Raw genomic sequence first — 15,483 nt, forward strand, 5'->3', positions numbered from 1 at the left:
TTTTTTCGATATAGTGGGATGTAACACTTTATATGATTTTACAAGCAATTACTAGCTAGTGCGACACAAACCAAAACAATTAAAAGAAATTGTACAGCTTGTCTCCAGGAACATTAAAAAGAGGAGGGCATTCATTCTTGCCACCTGGAAAATCAAAAGCATGCTGCCTTTGGTTGGTTATTTAACACCACCACTCCAGAGGACAAGCCACTGCATGCTGCACCTGGTGCACCACATCAGTCATAGACCATTTATCAATCATCAATCATATATATCCAGATCTCAACTTTTCAATCAAAATCAACCATTCAGTTAGTTTTGGATTAAAAATTGAGAAACAATCGTTTTCTATAGAACACGGACTTTGGTACCATGTCAAGCAACTGATCGCTCTAACATCATATAAAATAATAACTAGTTTTTCTTAGAACTTAAAGCTTTCTGCTTTAATACCATATTTATAACCAATTATTTTGAAAGTTTAAACTACTTCTGTATCTTATTAATATATATATTTAAGAACTAAGCTGGAATACTACCAATAGCACTAAGCTATCGATGCTATTAAATTTTCGGCTGTTGGATGAAGGAATGTACGTTTAGGATGATATAAGCCCTCTAGGGTTGAGTAAGTTGTTGGTCGAATAGTATAATCTAATGGATGAAAATAGTCAAATGGTTAAATCTAACGGTGGAAAACTTGGTAGCACCAAGCGCTTGGTTCTATTGATAGTATTCCAGCCGAACACTATATTTAATAAGATAAATTTAGATGGTCCAACAGTGAGATGGTGGCTCAGGTCCAGGCAATAACTTTCCCCATTCCAACACAGCAACTGGAATGGAGAGCTTCTAGGGAACAGTGAAAGTGAAGATCAATAAAAGGGGCTGAGACTGGGGCAAAGAATCAAGTGTGATGTGTTTGCCTCCTCCAAGAAACCAAAAGGAAGGAATAATAACAATCTAGAGTGAGCATGCATGCTGTTACAAAACCCAATAAACATAAAGGAAATTAAAAGGAGAGAAAAAAAAAAGAAAAAAAAAGAAAAGAAAAGAAAAGAAAAGAAAAAAAAGAAAAGAAAAGAAAAAGAAAAGCAAAAGTTGGTGTTGGGCCTAAGAGTGTATGTTGGTATTGATTGCCCCAACTCCCCCTTTACTCCACCCACCTATAAATTTCATGATGATTAGTATTATTAATTTCTCAAGTAAACAAAAGATAGACAAAAAAGGAACAATTTGGCATCTTTTTCAAAAAACACTCCTACACTCATTGCAACAACCCATGTAAACTAAACTGATCTGGGTGTGTCCACATGGGGGGAGGGTTTATTTCTTTCTTTTTCTTATTTACTTCTCAAATAGCCCCCCCACCAAATTGGTCCCCTTTTTCCAATTTGCTTGAATATGTATGGAGACCCCTCAACTTTATTTTTCTAACTAGAAATTTTTATAGTTTTAGTAAATTGGATGGTGATTTTAATCGCTCTCTAGCAAATGATACTGCAACGGTTAACAACTAACAGCTAATAGCACTATTAAGTTCAGCAAATTCTCAACTTAACTAGTGAACCCCACTCGCCAGCAGAGATGGTAAAGGACTTAATGTGTGGGTACCGGAAGTCCTATATTCGAAACTTAGTTGCTTCGTTTATTTTTTTAAAAAATGAACGAAGCAGATAAAATGCAACATTTCTCTCAAAGAGAGAAATAAATTAGTAGTTAATTCTCAATAAAAAAAATGAAGTTAGGGGTCTATTATAAAATGAAATATATTGAGGGGATTTTGGTACACTTTTATCCATTGATTTCATCATGCTTGAGTGTCATGCCTGTCTGATCCTATGACCATGCTCCTTTAGCAGCTGACCAGAGAGGCAGAGAGAGAGAGAGGTTGAGAGAGAAAGTAAAAATATATAAAGAGGGGGAGAGAGAGTGAGGGAGAGATGGGTCATTTGCTATTCTGCAAATGTTTGCTGGCCTGGGAAATGCTGTGAGGCTTAATGCAGATTGAGAAACCCATGAATAGTCATTCTTTTTGGGAGAAGGGTACTCTTTGCTTTCAGGAGGGAGTTGTGTTCCTTTGAACAGAAAACAAGAAGAGATACTTTAGTAACTCCAAGAGAGAGAGAGAGAGAGAAAGAGAAAGAGAGAGTTTTAGCTCACCAAGATCAACCACACAACAAGACAAGCAGCAGCCCAAATGAGCTCAGCTACAGACAACTCCAGAAGCAGCATCACAGCTCCTGAATCCCATGGAAATGGCTTCTTCTAACAGCTGCTGCTTCTTCCTTGGGCTTCTGCTTCTCCTTGCTTCTGCTTCTGCTGCTGCTGCTGCTGCTGCCCCTTCCCTCTCATCCTCAGCTGCAGCAAATAACAACACATTCCAGCCCAGAAAAGAGATTATCAAGTACAGAAGAATTAGAGCTCATCTCAGAAGGCTCAACAGACCTTCATTAAAGACAATTCAGGCATACTCCTCAATGCCCTTCTGCTCTTTTCCTTCGAAATTTCCTTCCTTCTGATTAAAATGTTTTTAAAAACAGTGTTCTCTGTTTCATGGTGTTACAGAGCCCTGATGGAGATACCATAGATTGTGTTCCTTCACAGCTCCAACCAGCATTTGATCATCCTAGACTCAAAGGACACAAGCCATTGGTATATATATATATATACACACGCAAACACTTCATGATATGAAGATATATATAAACATGATTTCCTCTGATGGCTCTTTATGTTTTTGGATTATGAATATAAATAAGAGATATTTGATTGGTTTGGATCATGGCAGAAACCGCCGCCGAGGCCGAGAGGCCACAATTTCACAGAAACAGCTGATGAGAGGTTCCAGCTATGGATGAGCTCCGGCGAGTCGTGCCCGGAGGGAACAATTCCTATCAGGAGGACCAAGGAAGAGGATATTTTGCGCGCGAGCTCGGTGAGAAGGTTCGGGAGGAAGCCGGTCGCCGCCAGAGTAAGGCGCGATTCAGGCGGCAGTGGCCATGAGGTGAATCATCTATCTTAAGGATCAATGGATCTTTGCTTCCTAATCATATCAAACTGCTTAACTCTCAGCAAATTTGCTAGAAACAGTATGACAGATCAAACATGCCAAACTAATTCAATCACATACACGAAATTTAGGATCTTGGGCTTGTATTTTTCTTTGATAACAGATACAATTTTGGCACTTACCATTTTCTAGTTATTATGCCAACTAATTCCTTCTGTTTCTCAATGATTTATTCTCAGCTTAAGTCCAAATTAAAGGGTCAATAGGGAAAGAGCATTTTGACTCTCACTTCCTTTTACATATATATATATATACATAATTATTTCAGTCTCAAGTTAAATATAGGACAGTTGGTCTTATCCTCAGATACAGTGCAGTGACTTAGCTTGTAAAATGTTAAAAATTAGTAAGATTCCTTCAGGAACTCCTGCTGAATTGTTTAGTTTACACTATGGAATATCAGTTACATGTTTTTACAATTCTGTACAGGTAAAATTTATCGGTAGTCCCTGTAGTATGCTGACATTGCAACTTGGTCCATGTATTTTCCACTCACCCACTTTCAGTCCCTGAAATTTTCCATATGCTGTTGCTTAGTCCTCGAATGTGAAAAGTAGGACCAACTTTTAACCTGTTTGAAGTAACCTGAAATAAGTTCTTTCTATAAGAAAATTACAGATTTTTGTTTTTGTTTTCCCTCTGGTTATGAACTAAAGTGCAATATATGTAAAAGTTCAAAACTAAGATATATAAGTGAATAGTACAGAGTGGACCAAGTTGCATCATTAAGATAGGGACAATACATATATTTTACCCTTGCATGTATTGTACTTGCATAGATAACACATAGTTAATATAATTCAATTCGCTTTTAATTACAGCATGCAGTGGGGTATGTTGTGGGGGATCAATACTATGGAGCAAAGGCCAGCTTGAATGTGTGGGCACCAAGAGTGACCAGCCCTTCTGAGTTCAGCTTGTCGCAGATTTGGGTCATCGCCGGGTCCTTCGGCAACGATCTCAACACCATCGAAGCCGGTTGGCAGGTGCTCTTAATCAAAATCATACTACTATGATCTAATTAATTTGTTCTTTTTAACATAATCATACTTGACCTTTCTGAAATTTTGTTTAGAAAAGAATTAACTGAAGCAAATTTGGATTATAAGATGAAATTTAGATTTAATTTAAAAAACAAACAAAAGTTTTACCTCTTGAGTTCCTCCTCAGTAAATTCCAGAGAGTTACTGCACCCAGAAATGTCTACCTGGTACAACTCATTTTTTCCTCTGACAGGGCTTTCAGACCTGCTGGTTGTTATAAAAGTAGCTATCAGCTATTTGCAAAAATAAAAGCCCAATGACAGAGATTTTGGAACTATATATGATGATAATATTTTCCTATCATGAGTAAAGTAATTTCCTCTGCAATTATTCTGGGGCATAAATGTCTTGATTTTTTGTTTTTCCAGAAAAACAGAAAAGAAATAAATAGCATAATTAGGTTGCTACTTAAAGCTTACTATTACATAATACAACTGAAACTAAATTTGTTGGTTTTTCTCAGGTCAGTCCCCAGCTATACGGCGACAATTCTCCGAGATTCTTCACTTATTGGACGGTAAGAATACGTACCATCCTTCGACATAGTTGTCTAAATAAGTAGATCTAAATTAGAAATTTATTAAAATCTCTTGAATTGTTCAGACGGATGCGTATCAAGCTACCGGGTGCTATAATCTGCTATGTTCGGGATTTGTCCAGACGAACAATCGCATTGCTATCGGGGCGGCAATTTCCCCGACCTCAAAATACAATGGAGGACAGTTTGATATAAGTCTACTAGTTTGGAAGGTAACTTCCTCAAACTAGAATGATGAAATAATTCATATATTAATCAAATTAAGCAGTTAGTCTACATAGATTCAACATATTAAGAAATTCCATGCATTTTTCTATAGGCATTGATATTAACAGAAACACTTTTACTAAGGACACAATACCATCGTACCCTTTATAACAAAGTGAGGGGAAAAAAAAAAGAGAGAGAAACCACTCTGTCCCTAATCAAAAAATATCTGTCGATATCAGTACCCTTTTTTTATAGGTATCATTTCCTTACTCTTTTTTCTTTTCTTTTTTTTTGGTTCTTTTTTCTTTTCATCGACATGTTCGGTGTAGGAGACATATTTCTCGAGTTAGTTGCATAGTTGAGAATTAAAGACATAGTACTTCAACAAACTATACACAATAAATTATCCTTGGAGAATATGAGCCCTACCCACATGTAGATAGTGCAAATTCACCACATTTGGGTGGCCCATGAATTAGTGGTGGACATGGAGATAATAGATCAACAGCAAGAAATTAAGGGAGTACACCCACTAGCAAAATGGCTTCTGCATCACCTCCCAATTCTAATGGTCATTTGCTACTATCTCTTATAGTCTTTGTCCACACTTAATTGTCTTTGTGTGAAACCTGGAGGAGGAGGAGAGAATAAATGAGTGTAAAAAGCAATGAACATTATAAACGAGGGGTCGGTAGATAGGACCCATATGAGTTTTTGACATCCTAGTATTTCTACCTAAATTCCGGCTAATCAATGTTGTACAAATGGAAGACCTTTGCATTTCAAGAGTAAAGGTATTTATTGTGCACAGTTTACATTCAATAAATCTGATCAGTTTCAGCCGGTGGATATCTCCCAAATTCGGAGAGTGTAAATATCACAACCTCTTTAGAGAAATAGTACAACAACAATTGGTGGAAGGAATTTATTATGCAGGATCCAAGCACTTTTTCACACTAGTTGTCATAAAGTTCAAAGTTATAGTTAAAGCAAAAATCACGCAAAAAACTTTATTGTAGATTCGCTAATCGATTGTAGATATTATGTTTATGTAGGATCCAAATCATGGGAATTGGTGGCTCGAGTTTGGGTCGGGTATACTAGTCGGTTACTGGCCGTCGGTCTTGTTTAGCCACTTAGCAAGCCATGCAAGCATGGTACAGTTCGGAGGAGAGATTGTTAACACGAGACCGTCGGGGCTCCACACATCGACCCAGATGGGCAGCGGGCATTTCGCCCATGAGGGTTTCGGTCGGGCCTCGTACTTTCGGAATTTGGAAATCGTCGACTGGGACAATAGTTTGATCCCCTTGACAAATCTCAGAGTTTTGGCTGATCATTCCAATTGCTATGATATTCAAGGAGGGGTTAATAGTGTTTGGGGGAATTATTTCTACTATGGAGGGCCAGGAAGAAATGTGAGATGCCCTTGAAAAAAAAAAATTAAAAAAAAGGAAGAAAAAAAGATGATACAATGGTTTTTCACTTTATTTTCTTTTAGTTCAAGTTTTGATAAGTGAGAAATGTGTCTTTTTATCTTAATTTTCTTTTTTTTTATTTAAAAGGGTTCTAACAAAAGAGAACCCTTGGTCCTTTCTCTTTTTTTTTTTTTTTCCTTTTNGGGGGGGTGGGGGAGGGGAATAGTATACTGAATATATACACTATGGTTTGTGTTAATTTTGCATTCTAGGACCACAAAAAAAGTATGGAATTGCGCAAGAGTACTATTTAGTCCTTGCATAGTGAACTAAATAGGCAAAGTTTGCAGATACTATGTACAATCACATATGAAAGAGAGCACATGATTTCATGAAGAAAAGGCCAACAGGAAACAAACACATCAATTAGTAAAAATGTCTTGAGGAAGTTTATATGTAGGTAAAGACTTTTACCTTGATGGCAGAGAAATTATTGCCCGAGCATGGTCCACAAACTGAGCAATAGCATAAATTTTTGTTGGTTGAGATAACTGTTTAATATTAAGAAAAAATAAATATATAATTAATTTTCGTAGGTATATTGGAGAACAGAAGCAAATTAAATGAAGAGTTGGGACAACATCTGAAAAGACCTACTTTCATTAGCTACATAAAATCAAAAAAGAATCGAAAGAAAAGTAAAAGAAAATAAACCACACAGACAATTTACGTGGTTCGGGCGTTCAGCTATTAAACGTGTCCACAAGCAAAGTGGAGCAAGGATTTTACTGTACAAAGAATTTGTGATACATCTAACAAAAAGACTCTGAAGACTGAATGGGCAGATCTTTAATTGTCACTCAACACATCCTAAAATGTTTGGTTTTGAGAGAAAACTACTGTAAAATGTTGGTTAAAGCACCAAAGAGGGTAATTAAAAAGACTATATTCAAACTCTAATGCATGTGCCTTTCCCATATAGATGGATTGTGTTAACAAGTACCAACCCATGTGAGAGGAAAGAGAGAATGAGATAAAGAGGAGTCACTATTGATTTTTTTTAAAATACCTTTTAAGGGGGAAAAAAATGCAAATAGACACTTGAACTTTCAATTTTGACAATTAAGCCTCCGAAGCTTTATCATATAGTTCAATAGACACCTCTCCTTAGTCAAATTTACTAATTATACAGCTATTTTGACCGGATGTCATGCATATAATTTGTTAAGACATCAAAATCTAAAAAACCTACTATGTTCTTCCATTTTTTGATAGCGAACTTAAATTTTATTTATATATGTTAGAATAGAAAAAGATAAATTTTTTAATGTTTTAAAGCTTTATAAGATTGTATGCAAAGCATGCAACCAAAATGGCTGTGTATTCAGAAATTTCAATTAAAGAGAGAGGCAAGTTGAACTATTTGATAAAGTTTAAAAAATCTAATTGCCAAAATTGAAAGTTCAAGGCGTCTCTCTACATTTTCCCCCTTTTTTATTCAAAAACTGGATTGGAGGAACAACATTACATAAATAATTGCTTCTTGGGTTGTGCAGAAGCCATTAATGGCTCGCAGTTAGAATCGATGCTTCTGTCTTTAACTTAACGTCTAAGATATGATATATGCTTTCACACACAGACTGTGTTTTGTAGGTTTCTTGGACCACTACCCAACTACAAAAACAACAATAATAATAAAGAGAGCAGTGGTGGGGGCAACAACACACCTTGACCTTTTATGTGAGAATGTGTTTTGTAGGCTTAATAACACATTAACACCCTACTACAATCCACATAAATGTTATTTTCGTTCGTTGCGCTGTATTAATTTTTATCTTAAACACACCATTGAACTATCATATTCTTATCAATCTCTACAATGTCCTCTAAATTTATTTTTGTTTGCTATCCTGTATTATCTTCTCTTGTCAATGACATTACTAAATTGTTATTTTCTCGCCCTTTTTCATACTATTGTTAACAAATTTATTGTTTTAGACAGAAGCTAACAACTATATAATAAGGCATTGAATCGTACTAATTCTCTACTTGCAGTAATCCCAACCAACTACCCATTTACTTGCATGTAAAATGAGTGGACATAACATAACATTTTGAAAAATGCCTTCTTACTTTTATTAGAATAGCGCGACGGTTACCATGCAACTCACACCGAAAGGACATGCAGAGACTGTTACCTCAAAGCTCCACGCAGAAAGCCATCGCACCAAAAGGACATACAGAGATTGTTACTTCAAAGCTCCACGCAGAATTACCCTATCGTAGCGTCAACTGAAACACCGTTTTGAAACTGGAATCGGCATTTCTGAGTCCCCTGCTGACAAAAACCTATGGTTAAATAAAATATATATATATATATATATATATATATATATATATATATATATATATATATGCTGATTCAAAGTTTATGAAAATGGTAATTTTAAAAACTGACCATACATGGCAAATGTTATGTGGTGGATTAAGACATAATGGCATACATGTTGCTGAGCTGCTATAGATAGAACACAGAATATTTTGCCAAATCTGCTATAGACAAGTACATTGTTCTTTTTGAATGGAGCACATCCACACAGCATCAGAAATATACAATACTGACCAAGCTTCATGAACTTTCATTTGCAAATCAATTTGTACATAAAAAAGCATCCAACTTACAAAAAAACCCATCTACCTAAGAAAACTACCGAGAAATCCCAACCATTTGGTATCATATATATAAATCATGTTCTCCCTGTAGCAAGCGACAAACACCATGTGAATGTTTGATCACCAAGGAAATCGAACTGATACAGCTCAATACTTTCCCCACTCTATTTCTGCTGTCACCTGACAATTTCAAAAAAAAATTCACAAAAAAAAGCAACTATACCAAGACTCGCAAAATCTCCGATAGGCATTCAATATAAACAGAGACTGTAAAAAGCACATGGTATTAAAAGCAGCCAAATACACAAACAAGAAGGTGACCAAGCATCTCATGATGGATACTGTTCACTACTTTTTGGTTATGCTGCTTGTGTACTTGGTTCTCAATCAGCTGTTCTGCAACTTACAAATTGACAAGAAAATATCAATTGCATAATTGGGTTATAACTTTGCATAAATCAACAAGAACAAGTTTTCCTCTGCATAATGGTGTCTGCATAATGGTGTGTAAGATGCTTTATCTGTTTTGACCTCTGAGCCTTCAAGAAATCCAGCAGACACAGATCAGGGAGAGGCAATTTACCAGCATTGGTGTTTGGACGATGACTCATATATCAACCAAAGGATGTGCCTGAGAATTGTCTTGAACTCACAAAATCACAAATGGCATGAAGAGTTTACACAAAGTTCAAACATGTAACCGGCTTTTTAGGTTAAATTGGCAAATTCATCACATGAGTTAGACATGCAAGCTGGAGTTAAAAGCATCAGAAGAGACAGTGCTTTTTTGGAGAGCATATTCAATCAACCTGACCAAATCCTCAGGGCCACAAATCTCAGAAATAAAAGCTGTAATATCATCCGCAACCCTAAAGAAGCCCCTTCGATTCGAATTTCTCATTTCAGTATTGTTTCCCTGTCCATGAATATATTCATATGTCTTCAGCAATGCTGCGCATAGCTGATGGAAACTTTCCTCCTTCAAAATTTTCTTAACATCAGAAAAGGCACTTCGGTTTTCTACAGAGCAACTACTTAAATTTTTGGGGGCAAAAGCATCAACTGATGTCATTCTGGATGCAACTGCATGTATGGACTTGAGGTTGCAGACAAAATGGTCAGCCTTGATTGACGAATTGGAGGCAGCATCTTTGACGTTTTGAAGAAGGAATATTTGAGTTATATTAGCCAACGCAAATCGTGTTATAAAAATAAAGAAATCATAGAAGTTCATTCCTGCAGGGCAGCATCATAAAGAATGGTATAAGAAAAAGCAAGTAGAAAAACCATATAAAATTCTTGCTGATTAAGTTATTAATATATTAAGCTAAACACAACCCTGCAAAATGGCAAAATCTGAGCTTTCATATATGCTCTTTCAAAACTTAATCTACTTAAGGAAGTGGTCCTTCCTAAAAGGCTTTAGTTAATAGGAAACTGATTTCTCAATGAATTAGATGCGCCGATATTTAAGAAATTACATTTTTGGAAGGTATGTATGAAAACTCAGACTCCACAGGGGTAAACTGTAGATAGCTAATTTATCAAAACATATATACATGTAAAAGTCCCTTAGTGATTTACTTCTCATCTCATCACCTGTATTGGCAGCCAGATTCCGCTGACAGAGACTTTCAAAATCATCACAAATATCACGAATGTCTTCTATATATTCCTTCGCCACATTGTAGTCTTCAACAAGCAAATTCCACTAAAAACAACCAAGTATTAATTAGGTGGGATATAAAGTTGTATTCCTCAAAGAAACAGAGCTGACACATAAAGTTGTATTCCTCAAAGAAACAGAGCTGACACTAAATACACTCACCACCCATGAAAGGTTATACGCATTGAACCAATTGTGGTTTATAGATATTGTGTCTTCCTGTGATAAGAAACAAGAAATGCAAGTGTTAGCAAGTCATGGTTTGTAGATAATTTGCATTTTATGAAACAACAAAAAGGTGTTATCATAAAATCTATTGATGGTGAGTTGTCATGCAAGGTATAAATGGTTCTTTAGTTTCTTTGCATGTAAGCTTCACTAGCCTTACAATTAAATCTGGTATATTATAAATTACAAATCGAAATCCTCCCTCATAACTGTTATTTGGCTATTTATTTAGAAAAAGAAAAAGAACCTGGATGATTGAGAACAAGGCAGCAACAATACCAACAAAGAAAAAGTAATAAACAAAGGACAATTGACATATATGAAGCATCCCTAAGTTACTTATTCCTTAAAAGTTTGCACTACCCTTAGATAGGCCGTGTATTAACATACACTAGGAGGCTAACAAGAGCTTTCTAGAGATTTAGCAAGCAATAAACTATCTCCTGTATTCATGTGCTTCTTGTTAGGACTATTAAAAGGTCTAAATAAAGTTAATATATTTATTATTTCTAATAAAAAGATAGTGCTGAAGTAACAAAATACAGGAATTTGATTATGATTGTTTTTCTTCTACTTTGTATGAAGCACAGATGAGGGTCTAAGTCTTTTAATCCCTGTGTATATTCTTAGGATTAGGAGTAGGCCCACTACTACTACCTTTCATGTTCCTTTAACTTCCTTCGTTACTTGTTTATTGGCTGTATATTCCTTGTTCCAGAAACCATAACCATGAAAACCTGATATTTTATTTCATCCAATTTATCATCATGGAAAGAGAATACAGAGTATAAGCAATTGTTTATGCTGTTCAAAGCTCTATCAAAAATTATTTCAAACCCAAGAACTAGAAACATGTTATCTTACCAAATTATGGACCTGATGATACCATCCGCTAGGCACAAAAATTATCTCGTTTTGCTCTTGAATGCATTCCAACCAAACAGTCTGCAAATTAAGTCAGCAATCAATGCTTCTAAGTTATGATGAGAAACAGCCAACTATATTACCTTCTTGAAGCCAGGAAATTGTGTTTCAGAAACATCACTGAAAACATCATAGACTGAGGATTTCAAATTCCTGCACAAATCATGACAATTCAAATTATTTTGTTTTAAGTTATAGACATAAATGAGAGTGATTAAATATCTCTTCTCAAACGTCTTCTTTATAAGACCCAGTCAGTACGGGCCAGGTGAAATCCTGTAGTGAACTAGCAAAGATCACCTTTGACATTCTGGGGTAAGAAATAAATAGCAAAGAAGTATCCTGAATGTAGGTTCACTACTTTACCAATGGCAATTGGGTTACAATACAACGAAATTTCTATTTTTTTACTTCTGTTTCTATTGATACATAAGATTAAAGCCTCAAGTTGAATCTTCACTATAGCCGAAAAATGAGAAGAGAACCTGTGGAAAAACAATGAGTACCTATCAAAGATAAGGTTGCACTGTGAAGGTGGTAAAAATAGCCAACGTTTTCGCCCACACACATTTGCTGACCAGCTGTATGACCTAAACACGTCAGCATGAAGAGGAGTCCAAGTACCTATAGCAAAAATTTCACATAATAATGGTAAATGAAAAAATATTTGGTCTAATGTATGCCAAGTGCAGTCATTTTTTGAGTAGATACAAGTGTTTTTTGAGTAGATACCTATGCATGATTTTCCAAAAGATGGTGTATACAGTAAAGCAAACGAAAGGGGCTAAAATGAACAAGATAGGCATATACTATGAAAGAGATGCATATATCTACCTTTAGGTCCCATGTAAACAAAACGATAGTCTGCACAATTTATTTCATTTTTATCACGATGAATGTCGAAATCTCGATGAAGACTATGACTGTCAAGATACAGGTTGAGCCAATCATCAGCAAAAAAAATAGGCGTTGTGTATGCCGCATAATCAGGATACTCCTGCAAAATATTTCAAACAGTTGAACAAGCAAGAAACGACATCGGTGCATAAATAAGAAAATAATAATAATAATTAGAGCCAGACAACTGAACATTAGTCTCTCCCCTATATATAATGGGTTATCAAAGAGAATTAAAATACATTCATACTAATGTCAACGAATTAATGAGACTTCATCATTGCTTTTATTCAGAGAGCTGACACCTATCCTTTAGCAATCCAATAATTGGAAAAACAAATTAGTTAGAGATATCAAAGACATCTAAATGTTGGTTAGTCTGATGTAATTAAAAATGTGATCAACCAAGTTTTTAAATAAATTATTACATACTAAAATAAATTAGGCTTTGATAAACTTGATATTTGCATATGTTGAAATATGTACACACATTTCCACAAAATAAATACAAAAATAAGAAAATTGTGTGCATAAATGAACGCAAGTCATAAGGATCTTCATAGATTGTAAACAATCCTAAGCATGTATAATAGGACCAAACAATAGCGAGTCAATTGAAAAGATGAACTACTTCTGACATACCTTAACAAAATGCCAATCTTTAAGATACAACAATGAGTCAATCTTATTGTTACAGCTTGAATCATTACCACGATTTTCCTGAGAATGTTCAATCCAGTAGCTTATGTAATCCGCCAGAGACATCTCAAGTCTCTTTTGGTCTGTGAACTCCCTCGTAGAACAGTCAGCCACCTGCAAGAATGAAGAAAGAGAAGAAGAGGGAAAAAAAAAAGCAGCATTAACGAAGCTGTAAGACTTAGTTCCATTTATTACCGAAGAGCAGCACTTGTACTTGTTTAAAGCAATTGTACGCATAGAAGATTATGTTCTGAAAGAGAATTGAAGAAGATAGAATACAAAAGGGACGATAAAAAAGTGAATGATGGCCTAATGATCTTTGCAGCATTATTGAAAACTATACGACCAGAATATCCTCCTTTCAGTATCATCTACTTGAGTTTAACGGGATGCCACATGGTTGATAAAGCTAACAACATCTAATATTTAAAATGAAACTTCAAATATGAAATTTGAAAAATCAGCCCCTTCGGAAGATATGATAATCAACAAGAAAAAAAAAAATTTGTGGCATACAACTGCATCAAGAGAAATTACTGTATGAAGAGAGGTGCTATTAGCCGTTAAATGTTCCAATTTCATTTGCTAAAAAGTGATTAAAAACCATTAAATTTGATGGAATCACAAGTAAATTTTTGAAAATCTCCAATTTAAATGACTAAAATCACTCAACACCCAAAAATCAAAAGTTGAGGAAGTACCAATGAAAGAAAAAAAAAAAAAAAATGAAGTTGGGTGGCTAACCTCAAAATAACCTACAGTTGAGGGGGCCTCCATACATTTACCTAAAAATTTCAACTTTAAAACTTCAAAACTGCAATACGGAATCAGGCCAAGATTGAGGAGAGCCCACAAATCCGCAATGTCCAAATTTTGCAGGCATATACACGCATGACCAGAGAACGGTAGTTGACCAAAAGAAATCAATTATGCATGCAACAAAAAAATTCCAACTTTTTAAACTTCGCACGGCAATTCACAATGGACCAAAGTTCAAGGAGACTACAAATCCACAATTTCCGAACTTTGCGGGGGTATACATGCATTCGTCTTCCGATAAGTAGCTGATCAAAACAAATCAATTATAGATACGGTAAGAAGTTCCAACTTTTTGGACTTTAGGCGACGATTAAAATTCGCAATCAGGGCAAATTTCAAAGAGGCTACAAATCCACAGCTTCCAAACTTTGCAGCGTCGATTACTCGCGGCGATTAGTAATCAAGCCAATGTTCAAGTAGACTACAAATCCACCATTTCCGAACTTTGCATTCAGGTGGCAATTAGGAATCGAGCCAATGCTCGATGAGACCACAGGTCCGCAATTTGCGAACTTTTCGGGGTTACATAACTACAATACATGCGATAAACCCTAATAAATCTGAAAGAGATCGAGAGAGTGTTAGGGTTTTGGGGACCTGGACGGTGGAGTTAGGGAAGCGGGCGGAGAAGAAGGGGAGGTTGGGGCGGCGGGGGGCGGAGGAGACCCAGTCGGCGCAGGCCCTCCACGGGGCGGCGGCGTCCGTGAGGCCGGTGAGGAGGACGGGGAGGTTGGGCGCGAGGAACCTCTCGACGAAGCGCTCGTAGCTCAGATCTCGAGCGTCCACCCTCTCCACCCCACCTCCGATGCGAACGCCCATCTCCTCCTCCTCCTCGTCCTCCTCCTCCGCCTCTTCTTCCTCTTCTTCTTCTTCTTCTTCTTCTCCGGCGACGACGACGTTACGGGGAGATGTATCAATGCCCAGGAAACCGAGGTTGAAGCGGGGTCTAAGTAACGGACTTTTTTCGAAAATAACTGTGAAAGTTCGTATTTGCCAAACTAACCCCGTGGAATTTTTATTTGTAAAATTAACCCTCCTTTCGCCACATGGGCGCCACGTCAGGAATTCCTCAAAAAGGCGGTGAATCGTTCACCGTCTTTGTAATTTTTATTATAAAAGCGGTGAATGGTTCACCATCTTTAGAAGACGGTAAACCATTCACCGCCTTTAGTGCAAAATTTTCCAGGACATCATATTATGGACTTGGAAAGATTTGCGCAGTGTAGGGATTGGTACTAAAGACGGTGAATGGTTCACCGTCTTATGAAGACGGTGAACCATTCACCGCCTTCACA

At 36.4% G+C, this 15,483-nt stretch overlaps 2 protein-coding genes across 3 annotated transcripts; one reads left to right on the forward strand and one right to left on the reverse strand.

The window, feature by feature from the left end:
- LOC109717459 lies at nt 1,736–6,406 on the forward strand. Of its 2 annotated transcripts, none has more exons than XM_020243265.1 (7): nt 1,736–2,468; nt 2,569–2,655; nt 2,792–3,007; nt 3,895–4,059; nt 4,580–4,633; nt 4,720–4,866; nt 5,920–6,406. In XM_020243265.1, exons 1-7 carry the CDS (start codon nt 2,253–2,255, stop codon nt 6,295–6,297), a joined length of 1,263 nt encoding a protein of 420 aa, XP_020098854.1. In that variant the 5' UTR covers nt 1,736–2,252; the 3' UTR covers nt 6,298–6,406. The 2 variants fall into 2 exon arrangements, with proteins under 2 accessions (XP_020098854.1, XP_020098855.1); XM_020243266.1 differs by having other exon boundaries at nt 1,738–2,468; nt 2,544–2,655.
- LOC109717458 (jmjC domain-containing protein 4) lies at nt 4,301–15,137 on the reverse strand. Its single transcript, XM_020243264.1, has 12 exons — nt 14,786–15,137; nt 13,313–13,483; nt 12,608–12,770; nt 12,280–12,397; nt 11,857–11,926; nt 11,714–11,794; nt 10,784–10,840; nt 10,555–10,666; nt 8,746–10,191; nt 8,481–8,617; nt 6,757–6,833; nt 4,301–4,323 (listed from the first exon to the last, which is right to left on the reverse strand). Exons 1-9 carry the CDS (start codon nt 15,005–15,007, stop codon nt 9,695–9,697), a joined length of 1,491 nt encoding a protein of 496 aa, XP_020098853.1. The 5' UTR covers nt 15,008–15,137; the 3' UTR covers nt 4,301–4,323; nt 6,757–6,833; nt 8,481–8,617; nt 8,746–9,694.

Source organism: Ananas comosus, linkage group 11 (assembly GCF_001540865.1).
Source record: "Ananas comosus cultivar F153 linkage group 11, ASM154086v1, whole genome shotgun sequence".
Lineage (NCBI taxonomy): Eukaryota > Viridiplantae > Streptophyta > Magnoliopsida > Poales > Bromeliaceae > Ananas > Ananas comosus.

Bases quoted from the DNA above. Each gene is read 5' to 3' on its own strand.
- LOC109717459 (XM_020243265.1), top strand. From the start codon at position 2,253: ATGGAAATGGCTTCTTCTAACAGCTGCTGCTTCTTCCTTGGGCTTCTG. The intron at 2,656-2,791 runs GTATATATATAT...GGATCATGGCAG, and splicing joins TCAAAGGACACAAGCCATTG to AAACCGCCGCCGAGGCCGAG. The intron at 4,867-5,919 runs GTAACTTCCTCA...ATGTTTATGTAG, and splicing joins TAAGTCTACTAGTTTGGAAG to GATCCAAATCATGGGAATTG.
- LOC109717458 (XM_020243264.1), bottom strand. From the start codon at position 15,007: ATGGGCGTTCGCATCGGAGGTGGGGTGGAGAGGGTGGACGCTCGAGAT. The intron at 13,484-14,785 runs GTCCCCAAAACC...TCATTCTTGCAG, and splicing joins TCCCTAACTCCACCGTCCAG to GTGGCTGACTGTTCTACGAG. The intron at 10,841-11,713 runs GTAAGATAACAT...TTCTTATCACAG, and splicing joins ATCATCAGGTCCATAATTTG to GAAGACACAATATCTATAAA.